Raw genomic sequence first — 19163 nt, 5'->3', positions numbered from 1 at the left:
GTGTGTGTGTGTGTGTGTGTGTGTGTGTGTGTGTGTGTGTGTGTGTGTGTGTGTGTGTACATATGTTTGGCTACGTTTCCAGAACTCTATGTTCTTCAGGATCACAGATTAGGCTGTACTGTATTGTTGCTCTGTGTTTGTGTTCGACCAGGCGCCACCGCTTCAGGAAGACTCACTGTAAGCAAGGAAAGGTGTGCGTGTGTGGTAGTGTATATGTGTGCGGTATGGGTGTGGGCAAATTGCTGGCTTTTTCAAACCCTCAGCTATATTCATATTGTAAAGCTTCATGTTTTATTTAACATTAAAACAACCTCAAAAATACATAAATTAATTATGTAAAAACGCTCAAAAAATCAAACATTGTTGATTTACTTAGATAAATTATGTCAACAACTCAACTGAATTGAGTAAATCTAAAACATTTTTTCCAGTTACTTTATAAGTGAATGTGAAGTAGTTGACATGATCTGTGTTTTTGTCTTTATTTTCTTAGTGTTTTTCTGTTCTCGTGTTTTCCTCTCTCTGCTGTTTTACCTCCAGCCCCGCCCACGCACACCTGATTCCTCTTGTGTCTTCCCAGGTGTTTCTCTTTTACTCTTAATTTGTTTGCTTTATATTCTGGGTCTTGTGATTTGTGTCTGGTCGGATCATTGTGTTTCATACCTGTCCTCAGTCTTCCTCGTCCCTGCCTTGTATTGGAAAATACTGTGAGTTTTTGAGCTGCACCGACAACCTTTTTGTTTATTCTCAGCTACAATCACATAATTTTAGTTTAATAACTACATTAACAGATTTTGTCTATCAAAAACTCAGCTTTAAAATTGTTATATCTCAGAGTCAGCCTGTAAGAAAGACCCCCCCCCCCCTTACCTGACTGCACCTGCTCTGCCAGAGGTTTCCAGCCCCCCACTCATTGCAGACACCCCCTCCAACCTTAACCATTGTATTGTGTGAGAGTACTATATAAATTTGTGAAATTTACCTATTTCTGAAGGTCAGTATACAGGTGAATGTCCAAAGATGTTGACATATATGTCACTGGTTCACGAGATATTTTGCTAACAGACAGGATGAATTTCAGCTACTACCAAGCCAAAACATATCTCTCTGTACAGTTCATCAAGTTAAATCTAAAAACATGTACAATAGTTTGTCTTCAGGCCCAGACCTCCCTTGAAAAAGAGATCTGAGATCTCAACAGGACTTGCCTGGTTAAATAATGGGAAATAAATAAATAAATAAATAAATAAATAAATAAATAAATAAATAAATAAATAAATAAATAAAAAGCTAACTTTGTGTTTGCTAAGATTGACTAGCTGTGGTAGTCATTTTGAACTGAGGTAACTCCAAAAGTGAACCAGTTGTAGATATTCATCTACGATTACGTTCTGAGGGTTCCATTAAAATTTGTTCAGTGGTCACTGAAATATTTTGCCATCAGAGAAACACAAGTACATGATCAGCTCTGTCTTTGTTGCGTTGGGTGAGGAGGGTGAGAGGAGATGTGTTCACAAAACTGATCTGCATGACTGAAATCTACTGTCAATAATTGATTTTATTAGGAAATTTCCACAAATACCCATAACTCAAGTGTGATCGAGTTTCAGTTGTTTTTAAGCTTTCTTCTTACACACCAAATCTCACATTCACTCCTTCCAAGAAAGATACCCATCTTCAAACAAGTGCACTGTTCCTTTAAGAGAAAGGTGTGGTCATAAGTTCAGGTGAGAGTGATAGAAACTACAACAAGTCATTAGAACATTTTTAGTTACAAAGCAGAAGAGGTGCAATCCATGGAGAGCTGTGCTAAAGCTTAAGGGGCACATACACCACAAAAACCCTGAAATCTTCTTTCTTTCTTGGATCTGTTTCTTCTTGCCTTGTTATCACAACGATCACATGAACATTCAAAGTCAGGAGCTGTTTTCTCTTCAGTATTATGAGTTGGCAGGCAAGTGTGACCACTCACTTAAAACCTGAACAGAATTGAAATGTGGAGTCAGGGCAAAACTGGGTGTTGGATCAAACTGAATGTACTTTCAGATGTCAGGAGGTAACGTCTGGTTTTGTAAAAAAAATGATGTGCAGTAGTTAAATTCAGATGGTGTAGATCAGAGGTCTCCAACACTTGTACTCATGTGCCAATAGCTACGTTTACATGGACATAAGTAATCGGATTAAACGGCCGTTCGGAATAAAAATGTGTCTTGTAAACAGCCATTCGCATTATTCTGATTCGATTCAGCTCGATCCGAATGAATTTTTAATCTGAATGAAAGGGGTGGGTTGTGCCGATTGTTAATCGGAATGACGTGCATGTAAACAATCGGATCTTCTTATTCTGATTGAGGAAAACTAACCTGAATGCGCAGGGCTTTTAAATAAATATATATATATTTTATTTTAAATAAGCCTTTCATCCACCCGGTTCTGCTCTTTAGAGGAGGCGGGGCAGCAGCTGCGCTGTGCTGCGCAGAACTTTTCCTCCTCGCTCACTTAAAATATAAAAAAGGAGACAAACAGCAGAAGTTGCTTCGCAAAAAAAAAAAAAAAAAAAACGTATTGCTTCATCTGCAGCTCAACCGGGGAGTAACGACGTCTCTACCATTATTAAAAGCTGACACGGGTCCGTCCTGAGCACACAGAAGAGCGTTGTTTACGTTTGTAACACGAAAGTAGAGCTGACAGTTTACAACACTGCGCATGTCCGGCCTTTTATTCTGAATAAAAGTCCTGTGCATGTAAACACTTGTCATGATCGGACTGTGTCCATGTAAACAGCACATTCGGATTATTTAATCCGAATACATTTCAATCTGATCAAAAAAATTTGTGGATGTAAACATAGCTACTGTCCTGCATGTTTTAGCTGCTTCAGCACATGTGATTCCGAAAATTGACTTGCCTACTCAGAATGTTATCAAGATTAGCATAAGCCGTCAATAGCTACGTTTACATGGACAAGTAATTGGATTAAATGGCCATTCGGAATAAAAATGTGTCATGTAAACAGCCCGTTCAGATTATTCTGACCCAATTCAGGTCGATCCGAATGAATTTGTAATCGGAATGAGAGAGGTGGTTTATGCTGATTGATAATCTGAACGACGTGCATGTTCACACTTAATCCGATCGTCTTATTCTAATTGTGGAAAACTGACCTGACTGCGCATGTCTGCTGACTTTCATCCGCCAGTTTCTGCTCTTTTGTGGAGGGAGGGACAGCAGCGCTGCAGCACAGACCTTTTCCTCAATTTTTCATTCAGTAAAAAAGAAGACACACAGCCTGCACCACTTCGCAAAAAAGAAAAAAAGTCTGCATGTCCCCTGCAGCTGAACCAGAGAGTGCAGTAACGTCTCCACCATTATTAAAACCTGTTGCAGGTCCATTCTGAGCTCAGAAGCTGTTTGTTTATCTTCATGATGAAAGTAGAACATTTTTCAGTGGGTTTTTTAAGGGAAAGTTAGCAACTGCGAGTGTCAGTGCTTCTACTCTGAATAAAAGCCTGGTGCATGTAAACACTCGTCATGATCAGATTGTGCCCATGTAAACGATACATTCTGATTATTTAATCAGAATACATTTCAATCCGTTCAAAGAATTTTGCACATGTAAACATAGCTAGTGATTTGTTCATTTCAGTCAGGTGTGTTGAAGCATGGAAAAATCCTAAACATGCAGGACAGTGGGCCATGAAGATCAGGGTTGGCGACCTCTGGTGTAGGCCAACCATGTGAAAAACTAAAAATATGTAACTCAAAGATTGCAAAAACTTTAGGGCACAGTCTCTGGCTCACCTTACACTATGATTTATGTGCATGGAACCCATGCACATAAACAACATGTCGGGAAGAGCCTCTTGGATGTTTTCCTCTGCAGGTCTCTGTATATGACAGATGAAATTAAGAAAGTGGCTTCGCTTTATTTACTGAGAGCAAGAGCACGTCGCAGTCAATTCATAATTAATTCACGAGATAATTCAGAAGAGGTCTGATTTTGGTGAGTTTCACCACTCCAGGAGCTGCGAGCTGACGAGACTCACTTCCAGAACTATTTTTGTCTCAAGCCCAGTTTTGATGAGCTGCTGACCTGCATCGGTGTGCACATCTCCTGCCAGGATACCAACTACAAGCGCTCGATTTTAGCAATAAAGCTCTTGTCCATCTGTCTCAGGTTAGTGGACATTATTCAGGAGAGCGTACCGTAGGAAAATGTACCACTACATCACATAGGAGTCTCTCTGATTGGTTGATGCTCCGCATGGAGCTGCAAATGATGCTGTTGACGTGTGTAAAATGCTCAAAATGCTTCAAAATATGCCATGTTAGACGCACCACAGCACTTCTCAACACCCCTTGATGCGCGGCCACCGTAGACTTTGCATGTAAACCTGACGCCTCTGACGCTCAGATCGCGTTCGGTGTAAATGCAGCAATAGTATGTACTAAAAATGTAGCAACCTAATGATGAACTTTGCTTTATTCCCCCCACTTAAATTAGATTATGTAGGTTGTGGAGAACACAGTGGGGTTATCATCGACTGCGAACGGAGGCTAAGCTAATATCTCAATGGACTGAGATGGGGCAACTAGTAAACTAGCAAACAGCATTTGCAAAAGAGTTTTACAAATGTGTCAAATTTGTAGAGGTGCACAATTATGTTAATTGAACGTTGAACATGTTCAAAATGATTTGCGTGACAAAACAGTTTCAAGAGCCCAAAAGGTGTATTTTGACAGCTTCATGGGAGCTCTTGACAGAAAGCATGTCCCAATCTAAAACCTACACTACAGACAAATAAAAATGCTTCATTTAAAAATAAAACTGATGAATCTGAACCATTTTCAAAGTCAATCTATCATATGTATGGCCATATCAATGACCAAGTCATAGATATAGGGGGCAACTGCCAAGACAGTGGACAAAGGCAGGTGTGATATGAGCAGGAGTAAGCAAAAAAGGAAAAAAAGCCCAAAATCCAGTTTTTTAAGCCATGAAAAAGAATTTAGGTTGTGGTTTTGCAGCTGCATGACTTGCTGTTCATTTGGTTTCAAACACTTAAAGTTCTGTGAAACTAAAACTGAAAATGTTTTCTTTCTTTTTTTTTTTTTTTGAGTCTCCAACAGTTTACTGATTTAGGTCGACCTATTCTTTACCACCCGTCACCTTGCATGCCAATATTTTAAATAAAGCTCTCTCTCAGTCTGTTACCACTCGAAGTGTGTGTTGAAGATGACTTTCATTGCCAGACAAATGTTTGGCACAGTATCTGTGAATCTGACTGAGTTTGTTCAGGTGGATTAGCTGTGGGGGTAATTTTGAACCAATTTGACTCCAAAAGATGATAAGCTGTAGATGTTCATCCAGCTAGTAATTACTTTCGTAATTTTTCATTATTATTTGTCCAATGGGTTCATGAGATATTTACTGAATAGATAAAAACATGCAGAAAATATTTTAAAATGGATTTATTTTTTGTCAGCGAGCTTCAACAATTTTAGTTTTGACCCTAATTACTATATTTTAGATGGTTTTACAGTAAACTGTAACTATAACTTAAGCCAACAAAAAAGGTAAATGATAGAAAAAGCTGTAAAAGTAAAAGCTCTGTCAACTCTGGAGTTAGAAATGCAGTGTCATGGCGAACAAAGTTCATCTTGGCCTAAAAGTTCTGTTTCCTGCTAAACTCGTCCTGTGCCAAATTAAATGAAATGTAATGATGTTTTAAACCACGTGTGTGTGTGAAACCCAAAATTAAATAATTGAAAAATTAAGAGGTTTAATAAATCATGTTCAGACTTGTATGATTTTACATCTTGACCAATACTTTATTTTTTAAAATGTAATCAAATCTGCAGAGCCTTCTACCCATGCACATATGTTGCATCAGGTTTTAATAGGTTGTGTCTGGTATCTGTGTCGTTTTACAGTTTATGTGTAAATAAATGAACATGGCAGCAATTTTCTGGCATTAGCATACTTGAAATGATGTCTCAGATAATTCAGAACAACAGATCTGTTCATGATGAAGCTTTGTACCAAGCGCTGGAGGGGAAACCTGCGTTAACTGTCTCATTACTGCCAGCAGAGACGAACAAAAACAATATGCTTGAGAGCAGAACTTCTGTCTTCTTTTATTGTTTTTTTTTCTTTTCTTTTTTTGTGTTTGTTTTTGTTAGGATTCTAGGTGGATTATGAGATGCTCTTGGTTTGCGTCACTGATATTGCATGTGCACATGTATTGCCTTGGGCTCGTGGTTGCAGCCGTTGAGTGACAAATTAATCACACGCAAACGCAGTGGGAGAAGTGATTGAAAAGGCCAGAGGGTGGGAAAGGAAAATGAGCGAGGGTACGAAAAACAGCAGTTGTCACACCACCCTGATCCGAGCTTCAGCTTTAAACAACAGAACAAAATAAAAAAATAATAAAAATCTATCTCAGCTGCATTAATTTACTTTGAAGTGTTTTGGAAATGTTGACTGAAGGTTTAAAAACAAGCAATTACACTTGAGTTAAAGATGAAAACATCAGCGAAGGAGGTCATATATTAAACTATTATTGCTATTTATTTGGCTTCTTCCTTCTGCAGGGCTCGCCACAGTGAACAAACCCACACAAACCGCTACTAAAGGCTGAGTCACACTACAAGATTTTAAAGCAGTCGGCCAATTTTCAAAGACCGATAGAGCCCACACATGAGGATAAAAAAATCGTGGATATACCAGGTTTGGTCCTACAGTGTGTGGTGTACAAACACACGGCAAGAGACAACACACCACACACGGACAGAAATTTCATTCATGAACAGTCAGATGTTGTCGGATATCAAATCACGCGAGACTTCCTGAAATCTCGCAAGAATTCAGATGTCCGAGGAAAAATCTCACGTGACCTCCAAAGAGACGTGAGTTCAGAGTAAATAAACATTTGCAACAAGGAAGAAACAATGTTGATCGTTTGTGGACTATTTTTACCAGAGGAAAAACAATTCCATAGGACTTTTAACATCCAGCAGACTTTCTGGTGAGTCATGACAGTTTTTTGTATTCTGGAATCCCCTCCGTGTTTACGTCACCTCGCTTTCTGATTGGCTATACATCGCATTCATCAGGCTGAGAGCTCGGGTGAACACTACACTGTGATATCGGGCCAAAAAATCAAACATGATGAATACGTATATCCGATTTGAGGTCGGAGCGGTCCCAACGTCCTTCCGAGCCGACTAGATCACTCTTAACTCACCACCCACAGTGGGAATATCTGCTATGATTATCCTTAGAGCCATCATGATAATCTGGACTTCCTTAAGATTGGTCGGAATTGCAACAATCGGCCTGATTTTCTTGTAGTGTGACGCCGGCCTAAGCTGAAAGATGAGCACCTCTCAGTAGCCGTGTTGCCATCAACGTTTTTTTAATGCACATTTTGAAGTATCACATCAGAAAAGGTGAAAGGAAATGGCATGATTCGAATAAAACTTCCTCTAATTCGCAAAAAAAGTTGATACGCTTGCTTGTGGTGGTTCGAAAAAGAGTTAACGCGAAAAAAGGAGAGACGGAAACACGTTTTCCAAATAAGTTCTGATGTAGCAAACATTTACCTCACGTGGCTGATCAGCTGTTTCGACTGTCTGAACGTTACCGGTACCAGAGCAACTGCAGCAGGACCCTCCTCCCGCTCTCGGCGTCTTCTCAGTTATTTCTGTAACGTGAAGATAATAGCATTTCTTTCTCTATGTTTCCAGACAGCACGTAACATCGCTTGAACTAGTTGAAATGATAGAATAAATACAATTTTCCCGATAGTAGCAGTACGTTCCTGATAACTTCTCTCCATTAACCTTAGACCCTGTGATTTTGTGACTTTTACTTCCTGTTTAAAATTCAAAATTAAAATTAAAATTGGATGGAAACATGGCTACTGTGGAGCAGGTTAGGTAACCAGATGAGAGGTCAACACCACCTCCTGAGCAATCAGCGGTAGCAGAAAAAAAAATACATTTGTATGTGTGTGTGTGTGTGTGTGGGTTTGTTTCTGGTGACATTTGGGGGCAATTTTAAGACAAAATGTCTACATTTGGGGACAAAAGTCGAGTCCCCATTTGGTTTAAATGCCATTGGTGGGTTGGGGGTTGGGTTTAGGACCAACCCAACCCCAACCCACCATTTGGTTTAAATGCCATTGGTGGGTTGGGGGTTGGGTTTAGGACCAAGGTGTGGATTGAGTTTAGGTTAATTTTAGGGTCAGGTAGGTACCTGTGAGGTTAGCCTTAGGGTTTGTGGTCAGGGTTATGCTACGTTCACACCGAACGCATTTTGAGCAGCCAAAAAGCGCAAAACGCCTCTCGTTGGACGCACTATTTTCAGACCGAAGAACGCACTAGTGTTCAGACCAGAACAAGCAGCGGCAGCGAGGTGTGGGTGGAGCGTGTCCTCGGCGGGTGAATAAAGATAAAATAAAAGAAAATGGCTTTGATTTATTTACTAAAAAGCAAGCGAACGTTGCGCACAGCAGATCATTAACTCACCAGATGATTTAGAGGCGATTTGTTTGGTTAGTTTCGTCACTCCAGAAGCTGCCAGCTGACGGACTTTTTTTTTTGGTCCCGAGCAGCTGATCCACTCGGTGCTGATATATCCTGCCAGAAAATCCAACTGCACGCGGTCGATTTCAGGTAAAGATCTCCAGTCCGTCTGTTTCAGTTTTCAGTGGGAGACGCGTCGAGCAGCGAAAAGTTCAGATATTTGAACTCTGGCAGCGGCTCGGGCGGCGGCGGCTTCCGCAGCACCGCATGTGCGGAAAATGCTCTGCGACCTTCTGCCTTCCTTGCGCGCCGCCCAAAATGTACGTGACGCGACGCACGACCACTAGAGGCGCGTCCTCATAGACTTTGCATGTGAATCGGCCGCTCCTGCCGCTCAAAACGCGCTCGATGTGAACGTAGCATTAGGCTGTAGTAATGTAATGGAAGTCAATGTAATGTCCCCAAATGGATAGCTGTGCAAACGTGTGTGTGTGGGCACATTTTTGCTACATTGTGGAAACCATTTTCCATAAAACGGTAGCCTTGTGGGAACCGAATGTGCATCTTGGGGACAAATGCCCTGTCCCCATGGGTGGACAGGGCATGACTTCACTGAAAATCAACTTCATGTGAGATTTCCCAGCACAAGTGAACTGTGAGGACTACTGATTTTTATATTGTGATACATTTTTAAGCCATATCACCCAACCCCACAACTAAGCTTTCATAAAGAAGTAGCAGTCCCATTCCAAGACTACAAGTGTGATCGTGACATGGTCATGAAAACAACTTAGCGCAGACATGAAATGTAATAGCTGCATCCTGCGCAGTCTGAGAGAGTTGTGCCAAGGCCGATGTAAAGAGCCTTGTGAGCAGTGGAGGCTCTGGCATGAATCGCACCCTGAGCAAACAACTATCCCCACCACGCATGAACACATAGACCTGAATATTCTGAACTGTAGCCTCAAACAATATGTGCCATAAGAAGAGCTCTTGTGCACATGTTAATACAGCTTTAGTGCTTTAGAACAGTGGTTTCTAATTCTGGTTCTTAAGGAACACTGTCCCACATGCTTTAGATGTCTCCTGCTTTGACACACCTGGTTTGTATGATTAACAAGTTAAGAAGAATCTGAAAACCTGCTAAAGTGCGGGGAAACAACTAAAACATGCATGACAGTGTTGCTCCAGGACCAGGGTTGGGAATCACCCTGCTGTATTTTAACCTGTGCATAGGAGCTCTTCTTATGGCACAAATTGTTTGAGGCCCTAGAATTATAGAAACTAACTTGAGGCGTGTTCAAAAACTCCCTACAACTCTGCAACTACGTATAAAAATAAAAGAAATTGTTGAACAATTTTTTTGGAATGTAGACAATGGGCCTCATGCAAGAACATGTTCGTATTCTTATCCTAAATTTCTCTTACTTTATTTCCAAGAAGGGTTCGTACGAACATGCCACGTCAGATTCAACAAACTCTTCTATCTTCAGGAAAAGTGTGTAAATGAGCTGCGTAAATTCCACCTGTTCTATCCAGCTGCTCATGCACACGAGAGGAGATTAACATAATTACCACCCCAAAAACACCATATAAGGCTATGTTTCCTGCCTCAGACACCAGGAAATGTCCATTCATGAAAATGACAGCGAAAATTAAAAAGAAGAACTTTACAAGTTCAGAGATTGAAGTCCGTCTGTCAGAGATCCAGAAAAGAAAAGCTGTCATTTTTTGCAACGTCAGATATGTAATAAAAGGAGCTGCTAAATGTATAAACAACTGTGTTAAATCATTTTCATTAACCTATTGTCAAGATAATCATAGAGTGTAATTTATTTTCAACACAAAATATCTTCAAACTAATGAAATATAAAGTTATTAGGGACGCAAATCTGTCAGGATAGCAGCAGACTGACTGCTTGTAAAATATACCACAGGTCTGGACCACTCGTGAATTTTGTTCGTAGAAAACATTGGTGAATGCCACAAATTCTCCTAAATCACTCGTACGCACAACTTAAGAACAAATCTGTTCGTACGAACGGTTTTTGCGTGAGGCCCATTGTCTCTGTGTTGAAGGAGGAAAAAAAGATACAGATATTCCGTGGAGTAAAAAATAAAACTACAAATGGCTCTTTACTTTCTGCAACTCGGTTCCTATTGTCCACTGTAAGGAGCCGTTCAAAAGATTTGGATCATTTGTGAACATCATGTCTTTAGCCCATCCACTTGAGTGCTACGTTCAGAGTGATTTAGGTTGAGGCCTTTGAGAGTGTGTGTGTGTGCGTGTGCATGTGTGCATGTGTGTACTTGTTTTGGCTACAGAGTGAGGACCATCATACGTTTTTAACCAACAAAGTGAGGTCATTTTTTGGAAGTGTGGACATTTTCCCCGTCCTTACTTTTTATGCAGCTCTACTGTGTTCTACTAGTTAGGTTTAATGGTTTGGAGTGAATTAAGTTTTGGTTCAGGTTAGAGTTAGGAATGGTCAGTGTTAGGGAAAATGCCTGGGGTAGGCATACTGAAAGTGCAGTTACAAAAATGAATGGAAGTCAATACAAAGACGTTGGTTTGATGGAAGTAAAAGGGTGTGTGTGTGTGTGTGTCTGTGTGCGTGTGTTTATCTTGTGTCTGCTATGTACACATGTGACCTGCTGTGGTTTAGAGTGACAGCTCTACTTCTCACACTGAGGTATCAGAATGTCAGGTATGTGTTTTCTGCTTACCTTACCACCTGCCTGGCAGTCTTTTTATTCTTCTGACTGTACACTTCATTTCAAAACTCAAATCGCAATATTATTTTTTTTAGTGTGAAGTAATGTGACAAAACAAAAATGTGTTTAGGACAAACCCAAACCAAGTATGTTGACAGCAGATATCACTTAAAACAGTTCAATAATGCATCGACCTGCATTACCTGGCCTCAGATTCTATTCTCACAGATCTAAAAGCAGGGTGGAGATGTGCCTGTGAATCACAGCAGAACAAAGAATGTAATCTGTGCTTTTACATCATTGTCTCACAAGAAGAGATATCGGAGCTGCAGCTGGTGTGAAGCTGTGTTTTCAGGGACAGCTCAGGATGATAAGTGGAGTGCAGAGAGTTTATGTTTTTGTTGTTGGTATCCATTGTGTGTTTTTTTTTTCTGAAGGCATATTACTCACAGCTCTTCTAAGGTGACCTCTGCATGTTTGTTTTGTGATGACATGGTTTGTGTGTCAGGCTGAAGTGGCAGAGACCTGTGGTATGTTGGGTCACAGCATGTTTGACATGTGACTTGTTTGTGAGGCTTTATGTATTAGTTTGTAGCCGGACGGACGGGTGATAATTCCATCTCAGCAGCAGCTGAGTGGACAGGAGGGACAATAGAATATTTAACCAAGACGTTATTTTACTCATCACAAGACTGTTGTGAGAGTAGTATGTTTACTCATTACACAACTCTACAACTCTAATTGGCTTTGGTTGAAAAGCTGTGTCACTGAGACGCTGCGTATTTGCTTAAGAGACAAAAGCTCAGTGGTGGAAATGGTATTTCTGAATGATTGGCTCATCTATTGTTTGCAGCACATACCTACAGTACATTACACGCCATTACGAGATGCTTCTTATTTTCTCAATAAACACAGAAGATTCATTGAACATTTAGCAATAAAAACAGTTTATTAGCATGTGAGCATGGTGCTACGGTTAAGACCACATCAGAACTAAGAGGAGAGTCTTTTGAGATCAAGGTTTTATGTGTTTTAAGTAAAGTTGGGCAATTATTATTGGGATATCCAAAAATAGCTATGATACTGCTTTGAATACTGTCCTCAAAAACTCTGTTTAATCCCAGTTGTGCATGAATAAGTTAAAACAATGTAATAACATTTGTTTGCGGGAAGTGTACTTCCTGTGCACTCGCTGCATTGCATGCACGATCTCTTAGCTCTCAAAGTTTGTGTTGGAGAGGATTCTCAGCTACTACCACATCAATTTTTAGCTCAATATTTGCAAAAATAAATTTTTACTCATAATTGTCTTGGCTAAGGTTGACATTCTGGAGCAACCATCTTGAACTGGGGTGATTTCAACAGTTTGTCAGCTGTAGATGGTTCTATGATTATTTTCTGAAAGATTAATTTATCATCGTTAGATATTTGGCTAACAGATAAAACAAACACAAAAACAAATTATGTGATCCGTCACCACCACCCATACTACTATATACGACTACATATAGTCATACTCAGTGACAGCTTAGTGTTGTAAATTAACCTAACATGCTTGCTTTTGTTCTGTGAGAAAACCAGAGGAACCAAAAAGCCATGCGTACTGTAGGATGACAGCTCTAACCACTTCACCACCATGCTGTTTGATCAAATGTTCTAAACTGCATGCATGAAGAAAATGACATCCTAAGCATTCCTGCACACATATTGCATCTCACGTCACCTTCTGAGAAATCTTAATATTATTAAAAAAAAGGTTCAGTAGAATGCACACCATCCCTTGTTGAGGCAGTTAATGAATCACATTTTGTTCCTTTATTCTACCTCTTAGTCCTAGACCTACATTTTTACGTTCCCAATAAGAACTCAGAGTATTCCACTTCTCCGTTCAATGAACCAACAAACTGAAAATTACTTGAGCACAATTTAAATGAAGTTTAATAAGTGTGCAACTTGCAAAGAAACTCAATATGTCAGTTTACATACGTAAACACAATGTACTTACTGTAGTTGCAACTGACATTTTGAGGTCTTGTTGTTCATTTTTTGTATTATATTCTTGTTTCTGCAGCACATAAAACTAATGGTTTTCATGTTGATGTGTATTGTAAATTATCCAGGACACTGGATAATCAGGAAACAACTCGTGATGTCTTGGTTTCGGGTGTGAATGTCGTGTTCTGTGAGGGAATATCTGAACCACAATCTCTCAAATTCAAGGCTAATTAGACACTTGAAGACAAGGGGCAGGGGGAACACCAAGAAGATTTTGCATAGTTTAAAACCTATCAGAGCAATAAAATACTCTGTTTGGGAGCCATTTGACTCCTAAAATGCAATTATGCAATTCTGAAATTTTTTTGCATTTATTGTATATTTATTTGGAAGGATAAATGCATATTGAGAAATCTCTGATAAACATTGAAAAAATGAAATTTAGTTTTCTTTTTTTATTAAATTCAATAGAAATGGAAATTTGTTAGGTTAAATTTCAATCTCAAATAGCATTTTCTTTAACCGTTATAATGACTTTATGCAACAATATCAAATCATTTCTGTCATTTTTTATTGCCAACATCAACCCTTCATCTCTCCTTTTTGGTGACTGACTTGTTTTAATCACACAGTATTTGCCTAATCAGAGTGTTGAATGAGTGATGAGTTTTGCCAGTAATATTTATATAAACATGCATCTATTATCACACTCCTGTCGGTTTATATCTGCTGAATAAAGATTAAAAAGATGTTAAACTCCGCTTTAATAAAGCTTTTCAGGTTTTGTGGATCTTTTCTGAATGCCCAACTTTTCTTGTGTCAAGTGGAGCATCGGACCGAAGCAGTCATTGGCTAACCTCAGATAGTCCAACACACATTTCCACATGGTTGGATGAAATGAACTCGGTGCCCTCTGCAGTCAGACTGTTGTGTTTAGTTAAATTCGGGTTGAGCGGCAGCTACAATCCAAACACAGATACTGAGGTTTATTTACACACCATCATTCCTCTGGACGTCACAAACTGCATCACAATAGGACTAAAAAAATGCAGAAGATAGAAAACAAAGACTGGTTAAACGGTAATTATTGGCTGAAGGATTTTCTGACTAAAACTGTTCCAGAGAACTCGATGACCAGAGCTTTTGATCAAAGCGGGCGGTTGAGCCGCAGAGGATTTGATCAGTTTTTTTAAAGGATGGGAATTTTAATCAAAGGAAGCAAGAAGAAAAATGAGCTGCAACTTGTTTTTATTTTTTTTTTCATTAAACTGTTGATTTTTCATTCCTTTTTGCAAACTGGGATTACTGAAAATAACAAATCTTTATAAGAGCCCAAAGAAAATACCAACGTCTCAGCACAGTTGTGTTTTCTTTGTGTTTATCCTTTCATTTCTTAGGTTGAGTCACAGTCATCGTCTTATCGTGAACATGCTTCAGCCTTAACTCACCATAAGTCCTAAAAAACTGAGTAAATATTTCAGACAGTGGTTTCACTCGGCACAAATACTTTCCCAATTTTCAGTCTAAATTCCTAAAATTTTGACCTAAACGTTCGCTTTTCTTTTCGTAAATAAACTGAGGTGTTGGTTTATGCTACATTCACACCAAATGCATTTTGAGCAGCATAAAAACACCCAACGCCTCCAGCTGGACGCACTATGTTCAGACTGGGACACAGAGCAGACACGCGTCTGAAGAGGGAGAAGCATCTTGTTTTTTTTCCAGTCTGTCCTCGGCGGATGAAATAAAGATAAAACTAGAAGCACTCGGAGTGTGCAAACCTCTGCCAAGTCCAATTCCCCCCATCCTGTAATAGAGTAAATGCACAAAAGCAGAGATGGAAACACATTTGCAGAATAAGTTGTGACGTAGCGAACATTTAAGCAGGCAGTATGCACAGAATTTCTTCCCTGTGGAGTCCAATGTGGGAAATAAAAGAAAGTCAGACTCGTCACCCGACGTTATTCATCGTGAAACTAGTGTTGGATTAAGCTCCTAAGTTTTCATCAGTCACATTTCACCGTGTAAAATGTCTGTTTTATCCCCTTGTATGAGTTTGTAATGGTTTGACTCTCTTTATAAAGTGCTTCCAGGTACAGTCACTCTGGAAGTGAGTGGGTCAGCGCGACCGAAAACATTACCTCGCCCCTCGTCTCATTTAAATAATAAAAATGAACAAACAACCTCTGAGTCTGAAGTCCATCACACCTGTGCGCACTCCTCTTCCTCGTTCTTCATCGATCTGTTTACAAGCCTACGACAATGTGGTGTGTTTGAGGAAATGGGAAAAATGGATTTCATGGTGCAGTCACGCACTTCCTGGTCAGAAGACGTTCTCTAAATGCACACCAAATGCGTAAAAATGTGCACATTACGGCACATCTAGTTTTAACATTACTCTTATAAAGTTTGAAGTCCGTGCTGTGTAATCCAGTTCAAATGAACATTGAATGCTCTCACTGATTTTTTGCAGAAGCCCTGTCAAAGCATCGCAGCTTTGCCGATCTGAGAGGATTAACAGAAAAATAAATTCCTGTATCCGCATCGTGATCCGGAACATCACCAAAATTTATTGGTGTGTTACTTGGGCGAGTACCCACATGTGTTGTAAATGTCATGACAATCTGTCCACAAGTTTTTTGAGTAATGTTGTCCACAGACAGGCCAACCTTTAGACCAACAGACAGACAGACAGACATACGCGACCGAAAACATTACCTCCTTGGCAGAGGTAATAAAGAAAATGGTTTTGATTGATTTACTAAAGAGCAAGCGAACCTTGTGCACAGCAGATAATTAACTCACCAGATGATTTAGAGGCAATTTGTTCGGTGCGTTTCGCCACTCCAAAAGCTGCCAGCTAATGGACTTTTTCGTATTGTTTTTTGTCCCGAGCAGCTGACCCACATCGGTACTGATATATCCTGCCAGAAAATCCAACTGCAGACGGTCGATTTCAGCTAAAGATCTCCTGTCCGTCTGTTTCAGGTTAGTGGGCAACATTCAGGAAACTATCACGTGGAAAAATGAGTCTCTCTGATTGGTTGTCAAGATGCGTCGAGCGACGAAAGCTCAGATTTTTAAACTCTGGCGTCGGCTGCTGTCAACGCACCTCATTCACGCACATTCCTTGCGTGCTGCGCCAAACGTACGTGACGCGCCGCACGACCCCTAGAGGCGCGTCCACCATACACTTTGCATGTAAACTGGCTGCTCCTGAAGCTCAAAATGTGTTTGGTGTGAATCCACCTTTATTCTTGATGTTCCTGCTCGTTTCTGGAATGAGGAGCAAATGTTCTGCTGGTTGCTGTTCACTAAAAGCTTTTTTACAACTTGATCCATGAGGCCAAATTAAAGAAACAATTTAAATTAGAATTTTGGTGATACGCGAGTTTTGTTTCTGAATGTCTACATTTGTATTGTTTTTAGGGATGTTTAGCAAAACATGAAGAAGAGACGGTAACATCAGAAGGGAGAAAAACAATGCCTGAATGAGAAAAGAAAAACAAATGGTAATTGTCTAATTTCACCTCAGCGGTTGCCCTTTGAACTGACCTCTGACCCCTGGTATGTGTGTGTGTGTTTGTGTGTGTGTGTGTGCAGGTTTGTGTGACAGGGTTCATTGAGTCCATCTGGATGCTTGGTGGCCTGGTGAAGCTTTGTGACTCCCATTGTATTGTATCCTGGAATAAACTCCTGGGACTATGGGCAACAATGGTCCCAGACTATCAAAGAGTGGAAACACACACATACAGTACACACACATATACACACATATACACGGACTCACACATTTGTTCACCCAGGAGCTGGTTGAAATGAACTCTTTGCGCTGACTTTGGTCTGCTCTGTTGTCTACAGTCTCCTCAGTAATAGGGGTTTGGGTGATTGTCTGTGAGAGTTAATGAGTTTAAAGCTCAGGGCCGAGCAGACGGTGGGACATACGCTCTATCAGATAAGATAATGGTGCTTCTGCGCTCTGCCTTTCCTGTTAATTGTATACTATCTTCTCTTTGATCTATGGATGTGTGATTGTGTAGTTAGAGCTCTTTTTATTTTATTTTGGAAGATCTATTTCATAGCCAGAAAGCAAACATTGTGCTGATTGCCACTGATGCAAAGGGTTTTAAGTTGAAACATGTTACTGTTTTAGGTTCACATATTTTTTTCATCATGTTTTTTTTTTTTTTAGCATGGCCATGTTTAAAAGAAGGCTGGAGGCCCTGCATACTCCATCTGAAGCAACAAAATGGGCTCTTGTTGATGCAGTTATGTGACCAAATTTGTGTCATTTTGCCCACCCCTTCTCAACCCAAGGCCAGGGCTAAATCTCATAGGTGACTGGCGAGTTTTGTGTGATTGATCAGAGGTTTGCAGGCGTGTTTTATGATGTAAAAGAAATTGCTCATACAACAATGATGACATTTTGCGCCAACTACTCTACTTCTAGAAGCTGGCTGCATTCAAACTAGGGCTACACAATGTATCGCAAATGTATTGTCATCACAATAGCATCCTGTGCAATAGGCATATCGCAAGAATTGGTAAACTGCAATAAATGGTCTGCTGATATGTTTGTGTTTTGTTAGCATTATAAAGGAGAAGCCACATTGGACAACTGCAATAAGAGAAAATGCAGTTGGATTTAGGTTTGTTAGCTTTTATTTTAAATTCTTCAACTTATTTTCAGATATTTTTCTTATTTATTTTATTTTTCAAACTATCAAGTGGTGTTTTTCAGTATTAAAGCATCAGAAAATGTTCAATGAGGGAGATGTTTTAAAGTCATTAATGAAACGTACTGCGTGCAGTTTGTTGTTTCACGGCTACAGCAGCTGTCTAGTTGCACTTTTTAAAAACAAGTAGAGTTGAAATGGAAATTATTTATTAGTTGTTTTATTGCTCTGAATCCAGAGCAGAAAGACTTCAACGCTGCATATTTAAGTATTTGTTCTTTTAACGCAATATTACGCATCATTCGAGTACATCGCAGGTTTTTCTGACGTCGTGCAGCCGTAATTCAAACAACCTGGATAGTTTTGAGAACCATTTGTCCAAGGCAGACAGAAAGTATGTCCATCTGTATGATTATTTCAGTCAATGTCTTCTGGATGGACAGAGCACAGATATTGTGCACAGAGGAATCCATCTGCTGAAAAGTTCTATCTGTGACAGATTTGAAGCCCAGTGGCGGGTATTTGAGTGGAGACTCCAGTGGGAAGAAACTCGCTCTGTGACGTGTACAACAATGGGAGGAGCTCTACATGGGGACGAAATGCGTGTAGGGAAACAAAAGTCTCGCAGCCATGTGACCGGGAGTTGACTTGTCGGCTTTGGATCAAGTTTGCTGGACCCTTTGGGGTGGCATGCGGCACAGTTGTTAGAGTTAACTGCTAAATTCTCACAGCAAGGTAGTCACAGATTTGCCTTACTGGTGTCAGCAGGGTTCCTAAAAAATATGGAGTTTGATTTTAGTTTATTCATGCCTGAATAGTACCCACATTCCTTGCACAGGTTTTACACCAAAGATTTAAGCAAAAATACTGGAGAAAGTTTAGTGCTTACGGTACATTATCTTCTGTGAATGACTCAGTCAATATCACACCAAATTTAAAATCTGTAAAATGGGCTAAGATTTAGAGATTTTATGTGTTGGTTTTGCTTAGCTGTGGTGGCCATCTTGCATTAGGTTGACTTCAAAAGTTGCAGACTTGCTGTGAGGATTTGGCATGAACCGATCCAGGGTGCAGGCAGGTTCCAAAAGTTGAACAAAAATTTATTTTAAATAACAAAAAATGCTGTAGAGACAGCTGAACTTACAGGAGGCACGAGGATCACACAGGCAGGGGGAACAAAGCACAGAGAACCAGAACCAACACATCAAACACAATGATCCGACACAAGACTTCTTCTTCTTCTTCTTC

General features: G+C 40.0%; 1 protein-coding gene and 1 long non-coding RNA gene across 3 annotated transcripts in view; both read left to right on the top strand.

Moving 5' to 3' along the window:
- The window catches only part of epas1b (endothelial PAS domain protein 1b), a 100328-nt gene that overhangs the window by 5582 nt on the left and 75583 nt on the right, over positions 1 to 19163 (top strand). Inside the window, exon 1 of one of the 2 annotated variants that reach the window (XM_014027801.1) lies at positions 446 to 707. The exons of the other annotated variant lie outside the window; for it this stretch is intronic. Within the exon in view, the coding sequence (XP_013883255.1) occupies positions 463 to 707 (245 nt within the window). The 5' untranslated portion in view covers positions 446 to 462. Of the gene's footprint in view, positions 1 to 445; positions 708 to 19163 lie in introns of those variants that run through there. 2 annotated transcript variants of the gene reach the window in all.
- LOC106531862 (uncharacterized) lies at positions 16602 to 17811 on the top strand. The gene is made up of 2 exons (XR_001311999.1): positions 16602 to 16751; positions 16843 to 17811. It is a non-coding gene; the product is annotated as an uncharacterized LOC106531862 (long non-coding RNA).

Source organism: Austrofundulus limnaeus, unplaced genomic scaffold (genome assembly GCF_001266775.1).
Source record: "Austrofundulus limnaeus strain Quisiro unplaced genomic scaffold, Austrofundulus_limnaeus-1.0 Scaffold684, whole genome shotgun sequence".
Taxonomy (NCBI): Eukaryota; Metazoa; Chordata; class Actinopteri; order Cyprinodontiformes; family Rivulidae; genus Austrofundulus; species Austrofundulus limnaeus.
The sequence above is the reverse complement of the archived record's forward strand: the minus strand, read 5'-3'. Positions and strand labels throughout refer to the sequence as shown.